Source organism: Micropterus dolomieu, linkage group LG12, assembly GCF_021292245.1.
Source record: "Micropterus dolomieu isolate WLL.071019.BEF.003 ecotype Adirondacks linkage group LG12, ASM2129224v1, whole genome shotgun sequence".
NCBI lineage: Eukaryota > Metazoa > Chordata > Actinopteri > Centrarchiformes > Centrarchidae > Micropterus > Micropterus dolomieu.
This window is the reverse complement of record NC_060161.1, coordinates 32,280,014-32,304,988: the sequence shown is the minus strand read 5'-3', so window position 1 is coordinate 32,304,988 and position 24,975 is coordinate 32,280,014. Positions and strand designations below refer to the sequence as shown.

Below are 24,975 nucleotides of genomic sequence, written 5' to 3'. Positions count from 1 at the left end.
TTCTGTAGCCACATACCCTACAGCGTACCCTGTTCTGTAGCCACATACCCTTAATGTTCTGGACACGTATTGTTTTTAACACAAACTGCAATTTTTAGATTCAGGTAGCTTGGTGTGGACGTACTCTTAGGTCTGTCAAATTTGTTACAGATGTGTATATTTTTGTTTTCTTTATTTAACTTTATTTCACCAAGTATCAGGACACCTGGAGCAGGTGGGCATCGGGGCCTTGGCACAGCAGGAGGGCACCTCAGTGGTGGGAATGAGGGAGGAGCTGCTCTTTCATTTTCACTTTAGGGCAAAGATTCTCCATACAGCTCAGACAAAACATTGCTGTCATTGGCCCGGTGGTGGCTTTATAACTTCTGAACTGCACTGTTTAATGCAGTATTTTATCCTTACCGCAGTGTTGATCCAGTCTTTTGTGCAGTGGTGACTGAGTTTTGAAATTCCAGTTTGAGTTTGAAATGTCTGTTTGGGACAGACAGAGTAACAGAGGCCCCATAGCACCATTCTCAGGTCATGCACTGACTCGCTTTGCTGGATACAGAGATATCCGAGCAATCCCCCATCATGCCTTTCTTGGAACACACAGCTCTCTGTCCTGAAGACCAACCCTCTGAAAATAGATCAGAAGACTAAATGTGTCTCTTTCAGATGGGGCTTGAGTGCAGCATCAGTTCAACCATGCAGTAAAATGTGGGACTCAAAGAAGTCTACACGTCAGTATGACAAGGACATACGAGCCACACAGAGAAGGAGCGAGAAGATTGGGCATTTTAGACCACAAAGATGCTGAAATGAAATTCACAGTAAAAATGTTTTTCCTAATTGACTCGCACAAAGCAGGTTTTTGCTCCCTGCTGTCTCTGCGTTCTGACGCTCCGACCACCAGCCGACCCTAGTGCAATTAAAAATGTTTTTTTTAACATGAGATGTTGCTTTGAAAACTGGAAGAGGGAGGTTGTGAGTGCCTTGGATACTGGAAGTCAGCCCTGTGGTGGACGCTTTTAATGAAACTCTCTTACACTGCATCTATTTTGTATTGTGCTCACAGCTCCAGGGGGAGCTGAATATCTGATAGAGCTCAACCCACAAGATGCAAAGTGTCTTCCCTTTCTCCTCCGTATCTTCTTTCCCTCCCCTCTGCCTTCCTCTAAGGCCTTTTTCATCTCTCCTCGCCATGTCCCTGCAGGAAGCCTTGTTTGGATTGTTTTTGTGATAATTGCCATCCAAAGTCAGTGAATTTGCAGAAAGGCTTAATAATCTGAGGAAAATAATTGTGATTTTACACTGGCCAATACTGCAATTTCCATTTAAATTGTGATTATTCCTATAGATGAAGGCCTGTTAAACAGTTAAAGTTCATAGCAAGCATAATGACAAACTTTTTAAATGATGTTAACCAGGGGCATTATATTCTCAGGGGTGTCATGTCTTGAAAAGTAAAGAGGGCTTTTAGTAGTGGTGCAACTGACAGAAAACTCACTGGGTTAAATTATATTCTTCTTAAAAAGACGGCAGAATTGAACCTCAGTCAAAGACAAGACGGTAAATGACAGTGCTGTTTGCATTCAAATGTGTTTTTAAATATGTATAATTATGATTTGAGGGATAAATCTCCTCAGATCTCAGGAATTACCTTTTTACTATCTGTTAGCCAGGAAGCGATTTTATCCCATAATTGGGTCTTTAATGTGACCTTTGCTGCCTTCCCGTGTAGCGCTGCCAACGTGCTCCATGAACCAAATGATTATTTCGAGGTAGGCTGTGTTTTTGGAAGTGGTTCAGTTTTGTAAGCTGTAAATCAGAGGTCAAGCTCTGCCTGAGAAGGTTGAGGGGAATCACAGTCTTACCCACCGTAGGGTACAAGGAAGTGTATTTGTGGAGATTAAAGCTAAATATTTATTCTACCTTGACGGTCTAAAATTCCTGGAGGGACTCAGATTCTTTTTTCTCTGCTTATTTTTCTTCCTGTCTCTTTATCTTGAGTCTCCTTTCTTTCTTTCCTCTCATCATATCTGCTCTTGTTTCCCTGGACTCTCCTTATCTCCCTCTCTTTCTCTTCCCTTTATCCCTATCCCTCCCTCCAGCTCTCACCCCCTCTCCTCTCTGTTTCCTCTCCTCCAGACTCGTCCATCCTGAGCGGAGCTTCCTGCGATTCTCCCAGCAGCCCTTCTCCTCCGCTCGCCGTCCCCCCCTCCGCCACCAGCCCCGGGGTGCTGACCTGCGGCAGCAGAGCCTTCCCCTCTTGCCTCCCTCCTCCTCCCCCGCCCTCCCCCTTCCCCCTCTCATCTCTGTCGACACTCAGCTCCCCTGCCTCCCAAACACAGAGGCTCTACATCAGCTCCCAGTCGCCTTTCTACTGACGGTGAGACACAGTCATTACGGTTAGTGATAGTTTATATAGCTTTATATATAGTTTATACAGATAATAGCCACATACCCTACTGCGTACCCTGTTCTGTAGCCGCGTACCCTACTGCGTACCCTGTTCTGTAGCCGCGTACCCTACTGCGTACCCTGTTCTGTAGCCGCGTACCCTTTCTAGCTGCGTACCCTGTTCTGTAGCCACATACCCTACAGCGTACCCTGTTCTGTAGCCACATACCCTACAGCGTACCCTGTTCTGTAGCTGCGTACCCTGTTCTGTAGCTGCGTACCCTGTTCTGTAGCTGCGTACCCTGTTCTGTAGCTGCGTACCCTGTTCTGTAGCCACATACCCTACAGCGTACCCTGTTCTGTAGCCACATACCCTACTGCGTACCCTGTTCTGTAGCTGCGTACCCTGTTCTGTAGCTGCGTACCCTCTTCTGTAGCCACGTACCCTACTGCGTACCCTCTTCTGTAGCCGCGTACCCTACTGCGTACCCTCTTCTGTAGCCGCGTACCCTACTGCGTACCCTCTTCTGTAGCCGCGTACCCTCTTCTGTAGCCACGTACCCTACTGCGTACCCTCTTCTGTAGCCGCGTACCCTACTGCGTACCCTCTTCTGTAGCCGCGTACCCTGTTCTGTAGCTGCGTGCCCTCTTCTGTAGCCACGTACCCTACTGCGTACCCTCTTCTGTAGCCGCGTACCCTACTGCGTACCCTCTTCTGTAGCCGCGTACCCTACTGCGTACCCTCTTCTGTAGCTGCGTACCCTACTGCGTACCCTCTTCTGTATATACATATGTACATATGTACATACCCTACTGCGTATCCTGTTCCATAGCTGTGTACCCTATGCTGTAGCTGCGTAATGTAGTCTTGCCTAGAGTGCGCTCTAAACCAGTTGATGGAAACTTATCTTTGCTTTAAATTCGCTTGACAATTAGATGAAAACACGGCTACTTAGTGGCTGCAGTCACCGTCTCTGTTGTTTCCATTGTAAACACAACAACAGTACAGCAAGGAGAACGAGGGCACAGATATTTACAGCCTCTGAGTTGAGGATGCAATATGATAAGGGGCCGTGTCCACCAAAGCGTTTATTTTTTTGACGCCAGCATCTTTTTTCAATTCATTCCAATGGGAACGCCGCGATTTTACTAGCTGGTAAAAACAGCAGGAGCGTGACGAGGCGCTGAGCGTGAACCCACGTACGGACAGTCTGTGCTCTCATGTTTCAGCCTTCTCTTCTTGCAGAGCAAAGGCCAGAGCAAGTAGGCCTACGTTTACATTAACTAAAATTAAGTAGGCTACCCTACTTGCAACACATCGTCTCCACGGAAATTATGTATCACAGCCACCACAGCGTCTCAAAAAAAAAAACACTGCGCCTCCAAAACGCACCCTAGCGCTCCCAGCTAGGCGTTTTAAGAACAGCAGGTGGCGTTTTCAGCTGGTAAAAAACGCTTTGGTGGACACGGGCCCTAACTGCTCACTGTCTAAAACAAACCTGTACTTTGCAGGGTAGGTGGCTACGTGTGGCTAAACCTGAAGTTCATAAGGTGCTTGCGGCTGCTGTCACCATAACGAGCCTTCAATTTAAACACAAGTCTTTATCTGTCTTCAGTATCTTCATCACTTCGTCTTCTCACATTTCTGTTATTTATGCTTGGATATATCAAAGATGTTTTATAACTTTTGGGGCCGCAGTAAAAGTCCTTCCATTTACACACAGAAACACACATCATCTGTTCTCATTTTCACATTAGGAGTAAACATGTGACATGTTGTTGCAGGAGACCTTTTCTCATCTGAGATTCAGCTGTGAGCGGGACGATCTGAGGACAAGGAGGAGAAAAGGCAGGACAGTCTTTATTATGATTACACCACCAGATATTTCCCAACAGTGTTTTTGTAATGTGCTGCCGCTGGCTGACTTTCAGAGCCTTCAGAGGTTTCGGTGAGACGGACTAACAGAACTGGTCACGTCTTCCATCTGTTTGTTTCATTCCTCCCTCTATTTTAAATTGTATCTCAGTCAGAGATGACGGGGGGAGAGACGGACAATGTTTAGTTTCTGCTCAGCCGCTTCTCTCTATCGCCTCTGATTTAGAAAACTAAACTAAAAGAGAACAAACAGAGACACTGTTTAGATTTTTTCAAAAGGACAAATCAAAACGGATAAAAAGTAATTTCTCAGCCTCTGTTAAATGTCCTCTTCTATCGCTTTTTCCTACTACCGGAGACACAGATATCACATCCACACATATGTATTGACGTTAACACAATCCTGCCATCAATCAGGTGAGAGCCGGTGTAATTGTTTTCCATTTGGTTTCAGTTTTTAGGATATAAAGATATTTTTTTCTAGCAAATCTACATCCATATAAGGACAAAATTTAAGTTTCAGACATGAAATGAAACAGGCAATCCTTCCCTCCCTAATAACTCAGCCTTCTGAAGTGATCGTCTCCTCAGTGACAGAAATAGTTTCACCAGACACGATAATGCCCTCGTCTTTGGGGTAAAATGTTAAGTGGTTCGGCCTATGTCAGGCTCAGTCTGGTAAGTGTAAGGAGTTCCATTAGAATAAATTACAGAGAAAGAATAGAAAATGTAAAAGGACAGAGAGATTAAAAAACAGCCTTTTCCACTACTTTAGAGTCTTGGTTTTTATTTTCCTTTCATCCTCCCATTACACCGCTCATCTCTGCAGGAGCGCCAAAAACAGAGAGAGATGAGGGAGGAGGACGGGTGCCTTAGCTTTCTTCTTCTTCCAGAGGAATCTTTGTAGCTGCTGAGCCCTTTCATGTTTTTGTTGTCCAAGGGGAGGAAGAGGGACCTTAAAGGTAGATTTAAAGCAGTTTACGAACAAGTTATTTTCCGAGTGTCGAGAGTTAACGGTCATCTGAGGAGGAGAAAGGGGAACAATTTTTTTTATGTCGCCTAATTGGCTTGACATCATAAGAAAGCTGAGAGTTTTGAGCTTCTGGTCATCGGAAGTTTTTTTTTTTTCTCCACGTTTACCAGTTTGCCTGACCCACTTTGCAACTGTGTTTTTGTAGATTTCTAAAGCTGAAAAAGGAAGAAATATGAGGATGAATCAGATTAGGCTTCTGAGGGCAGATTTAAGATATTTTTGCTTAAAATTAAACTTACATACCTCTTTCTTGTTTGCATTTTAATCCTACTCACTGGGAAAAGAGTTCAAAGGAAAATAATTAAAAGGGCAGAGGGAACCATTAGACATGATTTCTCATGTTTCCAATTTCATGGTCTCCTCATCGTGCTTTCACATTTTGGTCCTGTGAAGAAAAAGAGTCCGAAATTATTAGGAAATTAATGGTTAAACCAAGCGTTACAGAAAATATATGGAGATTTATCTCATGGAAGCCACTTTAAATTCTACAATTAAAAATGATTGGCATGGTGGGTATTTTATATGCAAAGTATGTAGAGAAAGTAAAATAACATTTAAACATTTGTTTTGGAAAACAAAATTGACAGGAATTTTTTTTACAATTATTAACAAATATTTCAAGTTGCACGGTCAATTGGGTAAAATATGAAAAATCCAAGTAATAGAAAAAAAGCTTTAGAGTTATCTTTTGGTGTCTGAGTGCAAGAGAGGAGGATGGAAGCGAGAGGTGTGTGTATTTCTTTCTCTACTTCTTTAAAGTTAGAAGCAGGCCGGAGTCACTCTTGTAAATGACGTTATTTTCGAAGTTAAACAACAAACGTATTCGCACTCAGTGATTAATTGAAAGCACACAAAGAGACGAGGTGTTTGGAGGACATGACTGTTTTCACAGTTGTCTTCACTCCAACTCTGTAGGGTTAAAGTAGTTGGATTGATCTGTTATCTTGTCTCTGATCTAACAAGGTACACAGAGGTAAATAACTTTCTTTATGTTCATGTCTTGTTTGTGCTTATGGATTTTTTCAGACTGAGCAACTGATGAATCTTCTTGTTCAGGTATTTGTGTCAGTTTGGGCACTTTGGACTTTTCAACGCCTTTAAAATGTGTTTTTATCTTAATGTGTAAATCTTTACCTCACATTTACTGAGAATGTTTTATGATCCTTTAGTCCAGTTTGTGTTTAGGTCTGCTGTTGTAGTCTTTAAGTTTTTGGCATTTTGTTTGTTTACAGGCTGATTAACAGAAAATCTGTATATAAAGTTACTTAGGTAACGACTCAGTACATGTTTCTCGACTTCATTTTGTTGATATGAGAGTTTATGGTGTTATTTCAGGAAAAGGGTAGATTTGTCGAATTACTTCCAGTTTGTAATATTTGTGCTTGATTTCTTATGATTCAGTGAACCATCTCAAGTTTCTTTTAGTCTGTTTTTAATTTCAGACTGTAATTGTTTTACTGATGAAAATTTATGCCAAAGAAATAATAATACAATCTAAAAGAAGACCTATTTATTTAACAGTCCAGAGGAATAAACCAAATCAAAGCCACAAATCAGGAAAGCAGCAGTAAAAGAAAGCTAAATGACTTAGTTTTAATAAATGTGACCCTATTTATTTCAAAGTTAGCGTGAAAGTTTGTTTATAAATTTTTATTATGTCCCACCACTTTAAATAAAAAAGAATTGAGTTTGATCTCAAAACGACATCTCTGCCTTGTGATTGAATTTTGTTTTTGTGATTTAGAAACTGATTTTCATTTTTGTATTTAAGGATATTCAGAATAGAACCAGTATTGACAGATGTACAGCTAATTTGTTGTTTGTCAAAATAAATGACCCAATGAGTATGGGGTACTGCCATTTTTAGTATGAGTCCTTGCGAGTTGGTTTGAATTGGTAATACTACGCAGCAAGTTAAGTATGTTCTCAGTGGGCGTTGGCTTCCGCATAGTTGTGCCTTGTTAGTTATGTTTTTGTGGAGAAAATATCACAGCTGAGCTCAAGAAGTACATCCGCTAACTTCAGCGCTGTATAAAGTACTAAGGATGGAAGTCAACATCTATAAGTCTGATGCAAAAGTACTCATGGTACTTCAGGTTGGATATAACTTTTTGCCCCAAGTGGAGGAGTTCAAGTGTCCCACAGAACTGTTCATGAGTGAGGTTAAGAAGAAACTGAAGATTGTCAGGTGGATTGGTGCAGCTGAAGCTGAAGCTCTTGGTTTTTCGGCCATACCTGAAGCCAGAGTTCTCTGTTTATCGGTCAATCTACGTTCCGTCCCTCACCTATAGTTCTGACTTTGGGTTATGATCAAAAGAAAACGATCATAAGTACAAGCAGCTAAAAAGAGATTGTTTGTCTGGGTGGCTGGGGCTTAGCCATAATTGTAACACACATTGGTGGCGATTAAGAATATCAGCCGATGCCAGTATCAAAAAATAAATAAAATGATGAACCTGAAAATGAGCATAATATGACCACTTTAAGTGTTTAAAGAGTTTGTATTGTTACGTTCAGGCTATGTGTGTGTGTGAGAAAGAGAGTGGCAGGTCAAATAAAGAGCTTACACCCATCATGAGATTACATCCGGAGCTGCTGCTTCAATGCAGAAGTATTGAGGTGTGTTTGTGTGTGTTTAGAGAGAGAGACCACAATTGGTGGAGTGTGTGATCGTGAGATGAAATGTGGGAGTGTGTGTAGTTAATAACTCTGTAAGTGGCTCTGGTGTGTGTGTGTGTGTGTGTGCAGACTAATCTCTTCCTGTCTGATTGAAGTGGCTGCTATATCAGTTCGAGCAGGATGTGCAGCTTCTCACTCATTTTATCTCTCCAAGGGAAAGAAGACACCTCAACAAAGGTATGTGGACACCTGATGATTGCACCCTCCTTCAAAAATGTGCATTAATCTGCTGCTCTAACAGTCGCCACTCTTCTGGTTTCAGGCTTTCCACCAGATGTTGAACCTGCTGCAGGGATTTGCTCTCTTACAGCATCAAGATCATTAGGGAGCACTGGATGTTGAGTGATCAGGGCTTTGTGTGAACTCTGTTTAATTCCACCATTCACAATTGTGACTGCGTCTTTTATTTCTGAAGCTCTAAAATTTGTACACACACTATACACAATCCTTTTAGTGTTTTTCTGCATATTCCAAAATGTGGTGAGGTGGATAGAAACTTACTATTTTGTGTTATTGCTGGTTCATTTTCTTTCTTGTTCCCTTTCATCCCTCTTTTCCTCTCTCTTTTTTTAGCTCCAGTCTTCTCATTTCTCTGACTCAGTTTTATAATCCCTGTTCACCACCTCTCCTCTTCTTCTCTGCTCAGCTATTCTCCTGTCAGCATTCAGAGCTCAACACCTTTGTTGTAATCAGGTCTGTTGTTGAAGCTGGTGTGTGTGTGTGTGTGTGTGTGTGGAAAAGAGAGTTCAGGTGTTTTGAGCTCCTTGTTACCGTTTTTGCTGTGTGATGGTTAAAGGACATCAAAGTGCTCTTTCTTTTCTTTTAACTCGCTGATGGAAGAAAACTCTTTAGCTGTGTGAAAACTGCTGAGACCATGCGTGTGTCTGTGTGTGTGCGCGCATCTGTCTTTGTGAGGACCAGTTTGAGTTTTAGACCTTGGTAGTGAGGACATTTTGGCCTTCAAAGGGCTGTTTGAGAGTTAAGGCTAATGGTCGACCGATATTGGTTTTTCACTGGCTGAAGCCGATATTTAGAGAGCAGGCCGGCTAATGGCAGATATATAATACCGATATCAAAACAAAGAAAAGACATTTATAATTCTCATTTTTACAATCTTGTTATCTTAGCGAGTAACGTGTTGTTTTAGATAGTTTATTAATCATTGGCTTATGCTGTTGATGACAGTACGTGACCGCTGTTTAAGGTCGAGTGCGGTACAGTTTGTCAGATGCGACGTCATTCAGCTGCATTATTCTCTACAGTATAACATCATATTTAACTCTCAGTGAGAGGAACACAATCTTTTTCTTTTCTGAGTGTAGTTGTTACGAATCAGCCACAAGATGGCGACATAAACCGACATGTATGGTAAATGGTATTAAACGGGCTCGGGGGTAAATAAAGAAAGACCTAAGTATTAACAAGCTCCGTCGTCATCAGTAGGTAGAGAAATTAAGAAAACATTACTATATAAACATTATCTTATCTCACCAACCGGGTTTAATTTGTAATAAGACTCAATCGTCCATGATGTATTTTTGCTTTACTCAATCCAGAAGAGATCCTTCTCTTTCTTAATTTGTTTCCGTTTTGTTTTCTCTTAAATAAACAGAACTGATAAGAATACTGTTAAAGTAGCGTATCGATAAGCAGTATTGGTAAGAGCAGAAATACTACATTAAAATCTTAACGATACCCATCCCGAGTCATGTGACTTGCATGATGTACTTATTTTAACCCAAACCACAATATTTTCCTTAACCTAACCAAACTACAATAGTTTCACAACGTGTTAAACGTCATGTGACATGCGTAACGTACTGAAGGTGCGATACGTCTGTTAATGGACTGTACTTGTCAACGTTCGTACAGGTGGTTGCACTTTCCATCGGACATAAAGTAAATGCCGTTTAAGGAACCTTGACAATCGACCTGTTTTGTTATTTATGTACGAGGACGTGTCGATTAATGTAAGCAGATTCAAGGACGTTTGTGTTTTTTGATGCCGTTCATCCATAAGTGGAATCTGCTGTAAACAATAATATAGTAAAACACAGTATTGCTCATTAAAAATGTCCTAAAGCTTATATGATAGTGAATGAATTGTGATACCACTTGAGTGTTTTTCACTTGAAGCTGCAGTTTTCTGAAATAAACGCCGTGGTTCTTTCTGCTTCGCAAAACACAATTAGACCCCTTTTTTCTTTGTTGTTCTTTTTTTATTTGTTCATTCGTGCTTCCAGAGTCTCATTAGCTATGTTCATTAAGAAAGATGCTGACTCAGCTTCAGTTTTTGGGTTTTTAATGCATGTGAAATTTTACTTCCTGCAGCAGGAACAAAGTTTGGGCTACACGGATCTGCGGAGGTCAGAAAGCTGCTTTAATGTGGAGATCAGCCATGTAGAACAGCCTTCCTCTCCTTTCTCCTCTTCCTCCATGTTTATTCTCCTTGTTTTCCCTTCACTGCTCCTCCTCCATCTTTTATTATTATATTATTTCTCCCTTTCGTTTTCTTTTGCTACCTCCTCATCCTCCAAATCCTTTCCTCTTCATGTCCCTCCATTCTCCTCCCCGTTCAACTTTTCTTCCTCTCCTACATATTTTCATTCAAATTCTTCTTCCCTACTTTTACTCTCTACATGTTGGGTTTCCTCTTCTCCTCTTTGCTTTCCTTCTTCTCCCTCTCCTTTTTCTTCTCTTCCTCTTTGTTCTTTGTTTTCCTTCTTCTCCCAATTCTTCTGTCTCCCCTTTGTCTTGCTGAGGGGCAAAGAAACTAGAGAACAAGAAAAAAGGACAAGAGGAGCAAGTGGAGGAGGAAGTCGACGAGGCATGAGGAGTATAAAGGGTAGAGAGGGGGAGAGAAAACAGAAGAACAGGACAGGAGGGCAATTAGAGAGAAAGGGAGGAGAACGAAAACGTACGAAGATGAAAGTTTATGAAGAGGAGGAGAGAATTTGAGCCAAAGGGAGGAGATGGAAGAAGATGAGGGGGAGGTGCAGAAGTTAAACAGATGGGATTATTAACGCAGCGGGAGGGAAAACGAAGACGAGGAGAAGCCTAATATTTATGTTGTGTGGTGTGTGTGGCTCTAATTAAGGAGGTGTGTGTGATTATCAGCAGGAGGGAACAAATACATGGACACCGTTGGTTTATGCTCCATGTAATTCTCTCTGTCAGCACCAGATTCTTCTTCTTCTCCTCTTTATTATCTCCACCAGCACATAAACAAAAACATGATTCCTTATAAACCCTCCTCCCCAAAGCTTAATCTCCTGCTCTGGTTTAGTCTTTGTTCGTGTACCGCTGCGTTTCTTGCTTCTCGCAGCTCTGAAAGTTCATCCTCCAGTCAGGCGTCTCCCTGGACGCCTCGCCGCCGACTGCCCCTCACCCTCGCTCTGCCCGCCCGCTTTTGAAGTAACAGACAGAATCAAAGATGGAGGCTCAGCGGTGCCTCGTGTTCGGTTTGATCTTTTATTGTTCAATTGCCGGAAGAGATCGGCTCAGAAACGGGTCAAAAGAAAAGTGTTCAAATCAAAAGACTCAGCTTGAGCGTGTTTTAGCCCCTTTATTCTGTGACATTAATAATTCTCAGGAAGAAAATTGAGAAAAAAAAAATCAAATTCTGACCTTTAATAAATGTTGTTTTTAAGGTTTAAAGATTTAAGAATGTCAGACTTCAAAGACAACGAGTGGTTTCATCATAAAAAGAATGCAACATCTAATTTAAAACCCACTGATTTAGCATCACACGCCTCAACAACTTCAACAGATTCTTCTTCCCTATCAAAACCTGGTGCCTACGTTACCCACAATGCATCTCGACCTCTGGTGGGGTTAGGGGTGTGTTAGAAGCAACATTTAGGGCTTCACTTTGATCTGTTCAGGATCAAATTCAGCTTTATTCCACCTTAATGTCTTAATAAGGTTAGAATTTGAGTTCATAATGGGCTTTAAACTTATTCCAATGCTGTTTTGTATTTTTTGTTAATACATTTAAAGAGAAATGTTAAACACCAGACCAAAAATAATCTGTGTTGAGATTTGTTTTCCTCCTCCCCCTAAAGACATTTATCATTCTTTTCATTACAGTCAGATCTGAATCTAAATATATTTTTCAGTCCCTCACCCTTGTATCCCGAGGCTAAAAAATAATCCATCCTCTCCTTTGTGGCTCTTATCTTTAATTTCTTTCTGCCTTATTCTTATAAATGGACCTGAGCTGTAGATGAAAAAGCGGGTTTCACATCGGGTCTGACGCCCTTTCTCTCACAGCTCTTATTTTACACAGGAACCACTTTAATTGCACGGTAACATTCACATGAGAAATTTAATGAGCCCCATCGCGACACTGGTCTAATTTTAATTGTACAAAAGCTTTGAGTTTGCGCCAAAAAATTCTTTCAAAACCGTCCTCTGTCGATGCAAGCTTTCACAAAAAGTAGGTGAAGAAGAAAAGATCTCACACAAGTCACATGGGATTGGTAAATGTTACGGGAGCTCCATCTTTTCACCAATTTGTGAAAAAGAATATTTACATTACAATTCGGAGGTTTGGAATCGCAGACGTTCTCCTCCAATTATTACAAATCCTGGACGTTCTCTGGAGATGTCAGTCCCGAGGGAACGGGGCTTTGGTCTTCGCTCTGATGTACGGATTGAACTCAGGGCTTTGAAGTGAAGCCCACCAGGCCTCTTCTCCCGAGTGTTTCCCTCTCTGAGCTATTTCAGAAACTGAAAACTAGCCTTCGGCGCTGCCAGAATGTCCCTCGAAGACACATGGACGAACACACGTGTTGTCTTTGTGTTTGCTGTGTCTCATCTGCTTCGTGTGTGTGTGTGTGTGTGTGTGTGTATGAACCCCCCAGGAGACTTATGAGAGTGTTTCAGCGCTCAATATATCTTAGTTTTCACTGTCGGGTCACAATAAGCAGCGCCGCTTCACTCACTGAAATGAGATAAATTAGTTTTTGTTGTCATTGTGTTTCAGGAAATCGTATGAAACAAATGTGCTCATTATAAGATCCTTTTTTCCATTTCACAGTTCAGATTAGACTGTCTGCAGAGGAGAACACAAAGTAATGTCCTCCTAATGCTCATAATTCATCTCAAGGAAAAGTTTTGCAGCATTAAAAACAAAACTGGAGGCGAAGCAGCAGTGACTGATGTGACAACAAAACTTCACTGACCTCATAAAGTCCGGAGGTGTTTTTGAAGACATTTATTCCCCAGAGAAGATGAACCCTAATGACCTCAGTGATCCATCCGCTTTTCACATCACATCGCCACCAACAGATCAAATTTTCCACTTTAGTTTATGATAACTGTAAAACTGAATCAGCCTTACCCGCAGTCCATTCTAGTCAGTGCTTGTGAGTCCAGAAGCATCCCAGATGCGACTCTTCACTCTGCTCCCCAGAGAATAGGTTGCTAGTCTATTTTAGACAGAAGCTGCGTCAAACCGGGCAGGAAGTCAGACACAGAATGGCATAGAGAATCTGGTCAATTTTCAAAATAAAAACACCCTGTGCAGACTCCTGATCATAAAACACAGTTAAAACAGAAGAACAAAAAAGAAACCATTTAACTACGTACTTGATCATCAGTAGAAGCACAAAAAGTAAACACTGATTACCAAATCAACAAAATCTAAACATGTTAGCAACAACAGGCAGGCAAACGCTCTGATTCTGAAATGCTCCCTGTGGGAAATGCAGCCTGCAGACGTCGGAACGAAACGGGGTCACAGAGAGTCATGAAGAAGTTAGTTGAAGCACAAAAATAACAAATAAATCACAAGTCCGCTGCTGACGCATCCAGTGGACAATGGCGTCGGGCTATAGACAGAACAAAACCGAAGCAGAGCCGGAGCATATTAGAACACCTATGGACGCCATTATTGTCAGTTACATTTGATGTGATGGCGTTAGCATGTTAATGTCAGTAATCTCTTACATGGTGGAGCTTTAGTATAGCTGGAATGCTTAGCATGCTAACCTATATGTTAGCATAAGCTGAAATCTTAGCTAATAAATGCTAACACATGGTGCTAACATGCTGACTTAAGCTGTGTCTCAATCCGGATACTTTATTAGTACACTAACACGCAGTACACTGTGTACATTATGTACTTGTGTAATGCGTACATTTCGAGAGTGTAGTGTTGTCTCGAACTAAACATGGATGTGGGGCTCTTACACATTTAACAGCTTCTTTTTTACCCGGGCGGATCAATATTGCCAACTTGTGACCGCAGTTGTTATCCAGCAAAATGTCTAGCGGCTTGTTAGCTCACTTGACTTCAATTCAATTTTACAAAAAATATTAACAAATGAACATTTTCACAAAGTTGAAAATAGCCAAGATGGCGACTGTTGAGGGTGAGAGGTGTGTTACGCTTTTCATTCACAAAGTAATTCACAAAATCTGATCAATCAAAGCTCTTCTTGTGTTCTGGATGCTGATTGGTCAGTTATTAACTCCCCACACACGTTGCAGCAGGATGTGCAGAGCTCTTTGTCCTTTTCATACAAGATCTGAAACATTCCTGCAGCCGATTATCTGTGAAAAAAATGTGTCAGAAATACAAATGACTCCACAAACAACCAAACTGAGGGGAAAATATTTCATGTTTTGGAGGCAGATTGTTCAGGTAGATGGATGAGAAGTTTGACCTCTGCCGAGAGGGATGGAGGTCAATGGAGGTCTTCTGTCTAAGCCGCTGATGCTTATCAGTGTGTGTTTGCAGATAGAGGCAGAAAAGATTTATACTAACTGAACATTGTTTTTCCCTCTCGGGAACTGAAATGAAACGGCTAAACAACAGACGAAGATGTGGACTGCCTTAAGGGTGTGAAAATGACGACTAATGGAAGAGACGTGACAGACGGAGGACAGAGGAGACAGAAAATGAAAGAATTATAAACCGGGATAATGATCGCCACCTCTGTGACTTTTGGGAAAGATTTTAGAGAGACGATCGAAGAATCCTAAACTAGGATAATTTGATGCTCGGCGAGGCGATTCCGAGACTGAGGAGGCAGATGTCGAAAGAGAAAATGAAATCGTAATCGTTACCTTGAGTGCAGAAAGAAGAGAGTGAGAGTAGATTTATCAGTCGCTAGAGTGTCTGTAGTGTTCCTCCATAGTGATGAATCCAGATTAGATTAGATTGATATGCTGCTGAGATTGAGCTTTTATTAAAAGTCAAACATCAGCCATCAGGGTCGTTTTTCCCTCTGATTAGATCGATACCAGGCTGTTGGATATTTCAGTTTTATACCATGTGAGTGTTTTACTTTCCCCCTAAAAACAGCTTCAAACGTTTAGAGTCAAGCATTTAATATTTAGTGTGAAAAGAGTTTAATTTAAAGGCCTGAAGCTGTAGAAAGAGGACAGACGAGTCTTTAATCAGACTGCAGGGAGACGCCCTTTAATTAACCAAACACTAAGAGTAAAACAGGGAGTGTCAATAATCTGTATCTGCACTTAAAAGTTGTTTCATACAAAAACTCAGGAAGCAGGAAGAAAGTGTTCGGAGTAGTTAGTCACAAATACAGGAACTTTGCTTTTGTTTTATGGTGGGCTTTGAAAAGACGAGGGACACCATGGGTGTTCAAGGGTGAAATAAAAACATTGTTTTTCTTGACTTTTATCCATTAACCATGATTCTGTGATGTTTACATTAGAAATAATTTAATATTAAATATAGTTATGTCAAATTAGGCGGAAAGGAGTTTTAGTTGTTTTTTAATAGTTAAGTAATGTTAAAGAGGCCATATTATGCTTTTTGGCCTTTCCCCTCTCCTTTATTGTGTTCTATATCTTTTTTATGCTTGTAATAGGTTTGCAAAGTGAAAGTGAAGTCCAGCCCAAAGGGAGTTCCCATCTCCCGCAGAAAACACTGCTCTGAACTGCCTGAAAACAGCTCGTTTGTAATCCAGCCTTTATTTCAGTAACCTATCTGCATAACAGGCATCATAATGCTCACCTAGTGGCTAGTGTGGCACGCCTTCAAAAACTCTGGCGGAGAAACACTCTGAGCTGCAACACACAGTGACGTCCGTCTGCTGCCTCCCTCCCCTCACCACCAACGAATGTTACAAACCCTCCGGGTAGTCAGTGGACATAAAGTTGTTACTGTGATGTAGAGACAGAGCTCGGTTAAACCTTTATGGATGAAAGATACATTTGTTACAAATTAATAACTCACCACTCTGAAAGTCTTGCTCCGTTCTATGATGCAAAGCTGATTCGGGAACATGTAAAGCTGAACCGAAGCTGTGGTTACTGGCTTGTCAGGACGGGCCATACTCTGCTTCTGATTGGCTGGTTGTCCTTACAACAAAAATCATATAGAAGTGAGATGCGTCACTCAGTAGCTAAATAGGGGAGTTCAATACACAGGGTGAAAGAGGTACTGCACAAATTATGGTGTTTTTTGAAAATGAAACCATGTAAACATAACCCCTAAATATAATTATAAACTTGAAAATTAGTATAATATGATCTCTTTAAAATCTCTCTGGAAATCTTCAGCAGTATTCAGACGTGTAACATCAAGTTTTCATCCAACTTCAGTGAAAAGTTTAACAGAATTTCCAGGAAATCTGCAAAAGAAAATGCAAATCACTGCTTTTTACCATCCGCAGCTGTTGTGCTCATATAGGGAGGTAACAGGTGGAGCTAATTCTCCAGTTATAATAGTTATAATTCTCCAGTCATAAAACCATGGCAGAAGAAGAGGACGCAACAAGATTACGTCATTTGAAGACCTCAAAGGATGGAAAACTGTCTGCAAAGTCTGTTTGTGTTGTGTTTTTTTCATCCACACCTACTTCTCCACCTTTTTTCCGCCAGAATTCCAGATATTTAACGTGCAAATTCAAGATATGAATAAAAACAGATTGATGGAAATGCACTTTGTGACTTCCCCTGCGTCTGATGTATTAATTTAAATGACATTAAAACAATTAAATATCAGTGAAAACCAGGATTCAGTTTAAAAGCTGCTAGGTTTTACGTGAGACCAAATCTACTCACTCTGTCCCTCTCCTTCAGTCATACTTCAGTATTCTTCAAGAGCAGGGGAATTACCTCTCAGGAATGATTATGCACAAGGGTGGATTACTCAAAGGGTAAGAGGGGTAAGTGCCCCAAGGGCCTCAAACCATAAAGAGCCCTGATAATCCATGGTTTTACACTGGCCGGCCTCACTGCGAGTTACGCTCATACAGGACCCGGAGTCTAGTGCCAATACATGAAGAAGTAGAAAATGCAAGGCTGTAAACGTAATGTGTTTTTAGCTTAGCATTTCAATGAGTTTGCACTATGTTTGTCTAAAATAGGTAGTCAGTTTTGTTCAAAGTAGATTTAATGTGGCAGTTTAACACCGATCAACAGAGAAAAACATTTAATACCAAAGTGAAAGCAACAAATTTGTCTAAATAAAAAAGCACAGAGTATATGTTTGCTGTATATTCACTCCCTTTAAACAGGACACACCTAAACCATTGGACGGCCATTTGTTTTGAGATGTCACATCATTTAAATGGAGATAAGCCGTGTGGTACTCAACGCTCACTGATATAACAGGGGTGGACAATATGGCAGAAATACCTGTCTGTATAATGGTGATCCAGGTCAACAGCAGCACAGACTGCATCCTCCAAAACACAACCTGGTCATCATCACAGTCTTGAAGGATGGATTTATTGCAGGGTTAAGGAATTTGGACCTAATGAACTGGTGTACATGTACATACACGCACCAAAACACCCAGTGATCCTGGGTCTCTAGAGTGCAGCACAGACGTTTGTGTCTCGTTTTTACTGCCTTCTGAAGCACTTCGTAACACATGTTTAGAGCGCTGGATACGGTTTATTATTATGATGAGACCTGGATTTGCATCACATTACAAACATGTAATGCATGACAGCATATCTCACCGTTTTTAGAATTTTTACAATCAATCAATTAATGGTGGAAATACTCAGCAGATTTATCCATATTGAAAATAATCCTTAGTTGCAGTCTGATACAAAAAGATACAAAATAGTTCAAAAAGAGCTCCAGCTCAACAACTACAGCAGTAAAATCCATTAATGTAAAAATTAATGGATGAAGAACATTTAACTTTTAATACTTGAGTATTGAATACATTTTCCTGACTACTTGCATACTTTTACTTTCAATGCAGTACTTTTACTTGTGAGTATTTTTACAGGGTGGTATTAGTACCATTACTTAAGTAAAGGATCTGAATACTTCATCCACCACTGGCTTTTTTTCCGTATTATAATGACAATCTTTCCCTTATCATACAGCTTCGTTAATCAATCTTCTTTATTAACAGTGAAATAAATTATGACATGTAATAAGGGTCGCTTATATCAAACACAATGTGGTTTATTTAACATTTATTTCCAATCAACTTAAATGACTCAAGCTATATGATGGTTTTAAATTTATTGACGTATGGCTTTTGTGTCCAACACATTAAACCAGACTACCAGCTCTGTGAGGCCGTATCCACTGACTTGTGCTTTGAGCCAAATGCTAACGCTAGCGTGCTAACTGGTATTTAGCAGGTATAATATTCACCATGTTCACCATCTTGGTTTGGCGTCATCATGATAATATTTATGTCATTAGTTCTGCAGGTATTTGGTCATAAGCCAAAGCGTTAAAGCATATTCAAGTGTTTGACCTTACGATGGCGCTGGATAAAAAGTCACCACCAAAGTTTTCACAGTTAGTCCTGAGGGGAACGGTTCATGACGATCCACCCTGTAGTTGCCTGAATTTGGCATCTGGGCTAAAGTGGTGGACCGGTGTGCCGCCACCGTGGCTGAAAACGAGGATGTTTCGATAATTACACTGAACAAACACTAAGAAAACACTCATCCACCAATCAGCAGCCTCTACACATTTGATTGACAGGTCTGATCCTGCCGAGGCTGCTGTTTATTTGACAGTAATCATCAGCAGAGCGGGGCGTCCTCAGCGGGCCCACAGGGTGCATGTGGCCGCCGGTCAGGGGTCTGACACAAATCTTGAATGAAATGGGACCCTTAGGCGTGTTGCCAGGGAAACCTGAAACTTCTGTGGCACCCCGCCATGATGTTTTTCAGGCAGTTATCCGCCGCTGAGCCAGACTCGAGCTCTGCGGAGGACAGTCAATACCCACGGGCGTTAACTGTTGCTGTTATTATGAGTTTTCACTTTTTGAAAGTTTGCAGCAAAATACTTTAGTCCTTGTTTAGGGTAAAAAAAAAAAGCTATAGTTCCTTATTTTTCTTGAGAAAAACACCACCAGCTGGTTTCATTTTGTGGTGTCAATCACTTTGATTTGAAATGTAAAAAAAAAAAAAAGTCTGACCTGCAGATGACTTGTAGAAGGGAGATTTGGCTCTGGCTTTTCTGAAGTTCTTGAATAAAAGAATGAATAAAAGTCCAGTAGACATAACTTCTACACTCTCACTTAAACTATGCTTTAATTTCAGAATAAAAAAGGAACACATCATTTAAAGCTTGTTTTAAAACATTTTCAGGATGATTTTTTCACAGCATTTACAGGATGTGTTGTCTGGTGGTATTTCACAAAGGGTACTTTGTACACCTGAGGATAGTTTTTCTTTTATACTTCGGATGTGTCTGGAAGGTGTAGAAATGGAAAAAAATAAAATAAAATAATAATAATAATAAAAACTCACTTTTTAATAATAAAAAGCACATTCAGACGCTTGCAACCTTACACAGTCTTCCCCAAAACAAACTGCACAACAATTCATTTAGTTAACAGTGATTGGATTTAGTTTAATTAATAGTTAATTCAGTTAAATCTTATTCTGTGAAGTCACCAACAATAAAAAGCATGTGAATCTTAAACCACAATGATCGCTGATGCATACATTCTGAAGCCTCATTACTTATTACAGTGTCTCTGCAGGATACAAAGATGCACTCAAAAGGAACCGCACACCCAGGCAGATGCAATGAGACTCTTCACTGACACACTCAAAGAGAAGGCTTTTACAGTAATACTCTGAGCAAAAGTCAGTCTTCGGTGCAGACTGTACACAAAGACTCAGAGTTACACGCACCGCACACTGATGCTTCTGTTGTTCAGAGCAGGACTGAAGTAATCACCCTTCCTTCACGGGTGCAGGAGTGTTTTTTAATGCTACACAGGAGACCCAAACTTATCTTTCAGGATTACTGAAGGAACGAGATGTCTGTTCGGCCTCACAGGCACGATGAGAATCACCAACAACGGCTTTCTGACCAAACTATCACCAAGTTGTGTCTGAATAACAAAGTAATATTTAGGAGGATCTATTTACATAAATGCAATATAACGTCAAAACTATGTTATGTATAAAGACCTTACATAATGAACCGTTATGTTTTTATTACCTTAGAATGAGCCACTTCTATCAACATACTCTTAGATGTTGTGCTGCTTTGTTTATTCAGTAGCTCAAAGGAACAAACTGCTCTACAGAGCATGTTTCATCACTATGCTGAATACGTATGTTGGGTCTCACATCCATGGGCAAAAATGGGCCTTCAGGTCAAGCTAAAGACAAAACCAGGCCATAAGCCTGGCCATGTGGCTTGTCTACACAAAGGGGGTCAGAGAATGTAAAGCCCAGACGACCCCTGGTCAGTTAATTCACAAGTCTTAGGCCTCGTCCACACTACTGCGTTTTCGAATTAAAACGGAGACCTTTTGCTATGTTTGCACCTCCTGTCCAGACTAAAACGATGAAAACGAAGACCTAAAATGGAGAAGTTTAGAAACGCTGCCGACCCCGTTTTGCGTTTCGAAACTCCGGAGGGCGTTTTAGTGAAGACGAACCAAAACGGAGGATTTTAGAAACGATGACGTAGACGCTCACGCTCGGCTCTCTGATTGGGTGTTTTAAGTCATGCAAAGCAGAAACAGGATGCTGCTGACAGAGTTTCTGAGCTGGTATTTTTCTTAAAATATTCTGTACCATGCAAATAACACTTATCTGCCTCCACTTGTACTGTGCATGTCGCCGTTTACTTTGCGACGACTCCCAGTCTGTTTTCTGCTGCCACACTCCCGTGTTACATTCAGTAACAGTCCCAGCTCGTTATTGGTGCATGCAAAAAATAAATCTGGTCTGATTCTTTGTCTGCATTTCTTTATTCCTTCGCCAAATCTTCTGTAACTACGGAATAGACCATCTGCTTCATGTTTACACTGCACACGCATCCCCAGTGCACCTGAACGGCCAGTAGATGTGCATTTTCAGTTGTTTTAATGTAGACGGAGATCAACTCCAAAACGCAGCCAAAACGCTGGTGTGGACGGAGATCGTATTTGTTTCAATCCACGAATTGAGCAAAACTAAACAAGTAAATTGGGATGGGCACCTTTTCCCTGTACACTTAACACCAAAAATTCTCATTCTTCTAGTCAAAATACGCTAATCTCAACATGTTGGTTGATGAATAAGGTGAGGTTACTTGCATATTTGGTTTATTCAACACAAATCTAATATGGTACAGCACGTATACATGGACACAGTCATACCACCAACTTAAGGAATCCTTACTATGTGTTTGCTGATATCCTTTCAACTGCAATTCCTAACACGTCAAAGTGGGACATGATACCAGGAACATTCTTAACCTGCACGTCTCCACTCAAAGTTGGCCCAGTGTGAAGGCCTTCGAGGCCCCTCGGGTTACTAACCTGACAGAATATATATTTAAATGTAGTTTACATTTTCATCAATCTTTCTATAGCAGTTTGTTCATTTTTTACACCACGAGGACCCTGATGTTTCTGTGTAGGCGGTGCAGAAGCTGCAGTCCTGAGGCTCATAAGGCTCTTTCAGAAATCCATTTATCATAAACTTCAAACTGCGGCGTCATCAGAACTGAACACCACACTGGTTCTCTGTGTGACTGTCTGTCTAACAGCAGCAGCGAACGCACTGCACATAAACATTTCACAAATAAAAAATACAGAAGAAGTTCACGTCTGTTAATGGGTGACGGTTTGACTTGTGACAACATGTGATCAGTTCTGCAGAGACGTGACCTCAATACGTTCCTGTCCCTCTGTTCTCAATGCAGAGAAGGCGTGAAATTAATCTTTTAAAAAGACCGGCCCTAATCGAGTGCACTGACCCGTGCTCTCTGTTTATTCCCCCCCTCTGCTCCTGTGTGGCTGTTTACCATCAGCAGTCTGGACTCCTGCATCAGGATGACTCAGACGCTTCAGCTTAAAGGAACATGTATTCAACCTCTGTCCTGTCCATTTATTCTGTATTTATTCATTTATGTGCGCAGAATTTTAGAAGAAGAAGAAATTCATTCTTTGCACTTTAACTCATCCCTCAAGGGAGCAGTGGGCAGCCGCTGTGCAGCGCCCGGGGACCAACTCTAGATTTTTATCAGTGCCCGGTCCATTGCACTGACTGAAGAACCTAGCGTGTTTTTGATGGTGGGAGGAAGCTGGAGCACCCGTAGGAAAACCACGCAGACACGGGGGATCACTAACTATTGGATGGACTGGCACAAAATTTGCTTCGGCCATTTATGCTCCCCAGAGGACGAAGCCAGCCCTCAGAATCAGCTCTGGACTGTGAGGTGATTTGACACAGTGGCCACACTCTGTATTGCAGGATTGTTACGTCCAGTAGGGCCTTGTTTTGGGCTGTGCTTGTGTTGCCCGATGACGTCACCCCCCAACGCAGCTGTAAACAAGAAACATGGCTGACCGCGACAAACTTATGTTTCTTTGGCAAGTTTATGCACAGTTAAACCCCCAGCAGTGCACTTGGTGTTAATTAAAAGGATGGCCCATTAAAAACAAGTGATAAATATGTTACTCGTTAACTGTGTATCTTTCTAGCTACATCAGTTGGTAATCCTCAAAAGTCAGCAAAAGTTGTAGGCTATATTTCCAAATGTTTTCACCTTTCTGGGCATTTTTAACATTTTCCTGAATAACTTTTGGGCAGAGAAGGACTTTCAGATGATTTACTGTAACCAGCTGCCTGATAACACTGACAAAATATTTCTAAATCAATTTACTTGCAGAACAGGTTTTACTGGTTGATGCTAGTATGTATTATTTTAATTTAATACTTTACTTTGCCTTTTAGTTCATAGTTTACCATTTACAACGTGTGCTTCCATGGGAGCTGCCATTGTTGTGTGACGTCATTCGGCTGCTACTCGTGAAGTCAGGGTACGTGTTTTTTGTCCGAGTTCACAAGTAGGAAATCGGACTTCAGGTGGCGTTCCATTGTACTTTTTCTAGTTGGAGGTCGGAAATTTCAGAGTTGCCTGGAACACGGCATAAGAGGACACGCTGAGCTTCTGTGTGGAGCGTCAGTCCCTACAGAGTTAGTGGCTGCGTTCCGATCCACAGTGTACATCAACAGCACTCCCTCCCCTCCCTGCTCCCTGCTCCCTGCTTCCTCCTCCCTGCTCCCTGCTCCCTGCTTCCTCCTCCCTGCTTCCTCCTCCCTGCTCCCTCCTCCCTGCTCCCTCCTTCCTCCTCCCTGCTTCCTCCTCCCTGTTCCCTGCTTCCTCCTTCCTCCTCCCTGTTTCCTCCTTCCTCCTTCCTCCTCCCTGTTCCCTGCTTCCTCCTCCCTCCTCCCTCCTCCCTGTTCCCTGCTCCCTCCTCCCTGCTCCCTCCTCCCTGCTCCCTGCTCCCTGCTCCCTCCTCCCTGTTCCCTGCTCCCTGCTCCCTGCTCCCTCCTCCCTCCTCCCTGTTCCCTCCTCCCTCCTCCCTGTTCCCTGCTTCCTCCTCCCTGTTCCCTGCTCCCTGCTTCCTCCTCCCTCCTCCCTCCTCCCTGTTCCCTGCTTCCTCCTCCCTGTTCCCTGCTCCCTGCTTCCTCCTCCCTGCTCCCTCCTCCCTCCTCCCTGTTCCCTGCTTCCTCCTCCCTCCTCCCTGTTCCCTGTTCCCTGCTTCCTCCTCCCTCCTCCCTCCTCCCTCCTCCCTGCTCAGGGAATGTCAGTTAAGGGAACTTCCCTTCCTTCCATTCGGAACACGCAGCAACATCAAAGCACACATCCGTTCTGCCATGTGTTACCCTGGTAACGTAAAAACACCTTGGTTACGCGCCGCTACTGTGGAAATTCACTGAAATTAAATGTTGAATATATATTAAAACAAACTGATACAATTACAAAACTTCTATTTCTATTGAAATGTATGTAACTTGTGCATGAATGCGATTTGATTAATTTTCAAGATATGCAGCGTCATTCTTAAAAAGGTTCATGAGCATTGTTGTTTTTAGGTAACCTAACCTCTGAAATAAGCATAAATAATGATAACATTAGTTACGACGACAATTATTACAGATATGTGGTCTGCTCCATTGTTTTTTTTTGCCGCTCCTATGAAGCGCAAAGGCTTATGGGTAATTTTTTTGTCAACTTCTTGCGAACAGATGAACCGTTGTTCCCTTCTACCCTGCAGAGTTCACGGTGCCCTTTGAAGTGAACATGTTGTGCTCCCTGTGACTTGGAATCTCACTTAAAATGGCCGAATATCCTGTGCAGTCCACTTAGCAGGGAACTACAGGGCGATCGGAACGCACCCCGTGTCTTTGAGTGAGTCGCATCTCTCTGCATTCGCCCGCTGTCTGCCACAGCCTTTGTGTACCATTGTGTGAACGACATCAGAGATGCCAGCGTGATTGTGCCCAAAACGCCAAGTGTCTGCGAAGAAGTTTGTATCGGCTCATATTGAGCTGTGTGTGTTGGCTCTAACAGGACGATGTCAAGTAGTGCAACGTGCTGAGTGAGTTACTTTATTATCAAGGCCGCCCCTCAGTTTGTGGCTGCTAATTTAATGACACCTTTTTGTGATCTGAGCGAGTTATTTGTTAAACCTTCCCTCAGTTCGTTTAGTTTCTTGCATTGATCGTTGGCTTTATAATATATTTGATTTGTTCTTGATCCTTTCCTGCCTGTCCCTTAACTTTCTACTTGAGAATAAAGTCCAACA

At 41.8% G+C, this 24,975-nt stretch overlaps 1 protein-coding gene and 2 long non-coding RNA genes across 9 annotated transcripts in view; 1 reads left to right on the top strand and 2 right to left on the bottom strand.

Moving 5' to 3' along the window:
* Nucleotides 1–6,997, top strand: part of rbm46 (RNA binding motif protein 46) — a 35,298-nt gene extending 28,301 nt beyond the window's left edge. For 4 of the 7 annotated variants that reach the window (XM_046065094.1, XM_046065093.1, XM_046065089.1 and 1 more), the window contains exons 10-12: nt 2,131–2,371; nt 4,168–4,231; nt 6,318–6,997. In XM_046065094.1, coding sequence (XP_045921050.1) covers nt 2,131–2,369 — 239 coding nt within the window. In that variant the 3' untranslated portion in view covers nt 2,370–2,371; nt 4,168–4,231; nt 6,318–6,997. Of the gene's footprint in view, nt 1–2,130; nt 2,391–4,167; nt 5,028–6,317 lie in introns of those variants that run through there. The other 3 variants (XM_046065091.1, XM_046065088.1, XM_046065090.1) reach the window with 3 other exon arrangements.
* Nucleotides 6,998–15,879: 8,882 nt separating this feature from the next.
* Nucleotides 15,880–17,647, bottom strand: LOC123979703. Its single transcript, XR_006827297.1, has 3 exons — nt 17,586–17,647; nt 16,180–16,304; nt 15,880–16,106 (listed from the first exon to the last, which is right to left on the bottom strand). It is a non-coding gene; the product is annotated as an uncharacterized LOC123979703 (long non-coding RNA).
* A 4,615-nt stretch (nt 17,648–22,262) lies between these two features.
* On the bottom strand, nt 22,263–23,385 carry LOC123980877. Its single transcript, XR_006827582.1, has 2 exons — nt 23,129–23,385; nt 22,263–22,705 (listed from the first exon to the last, which is right to left on the bottom strand). It is a non-coding gene; the product is annotated as an uncharacterized LOC123980877 (long non-coding RNA).
* Nucleotides 23,386–24,975: the final 1,590 nt, after the last annotated feature.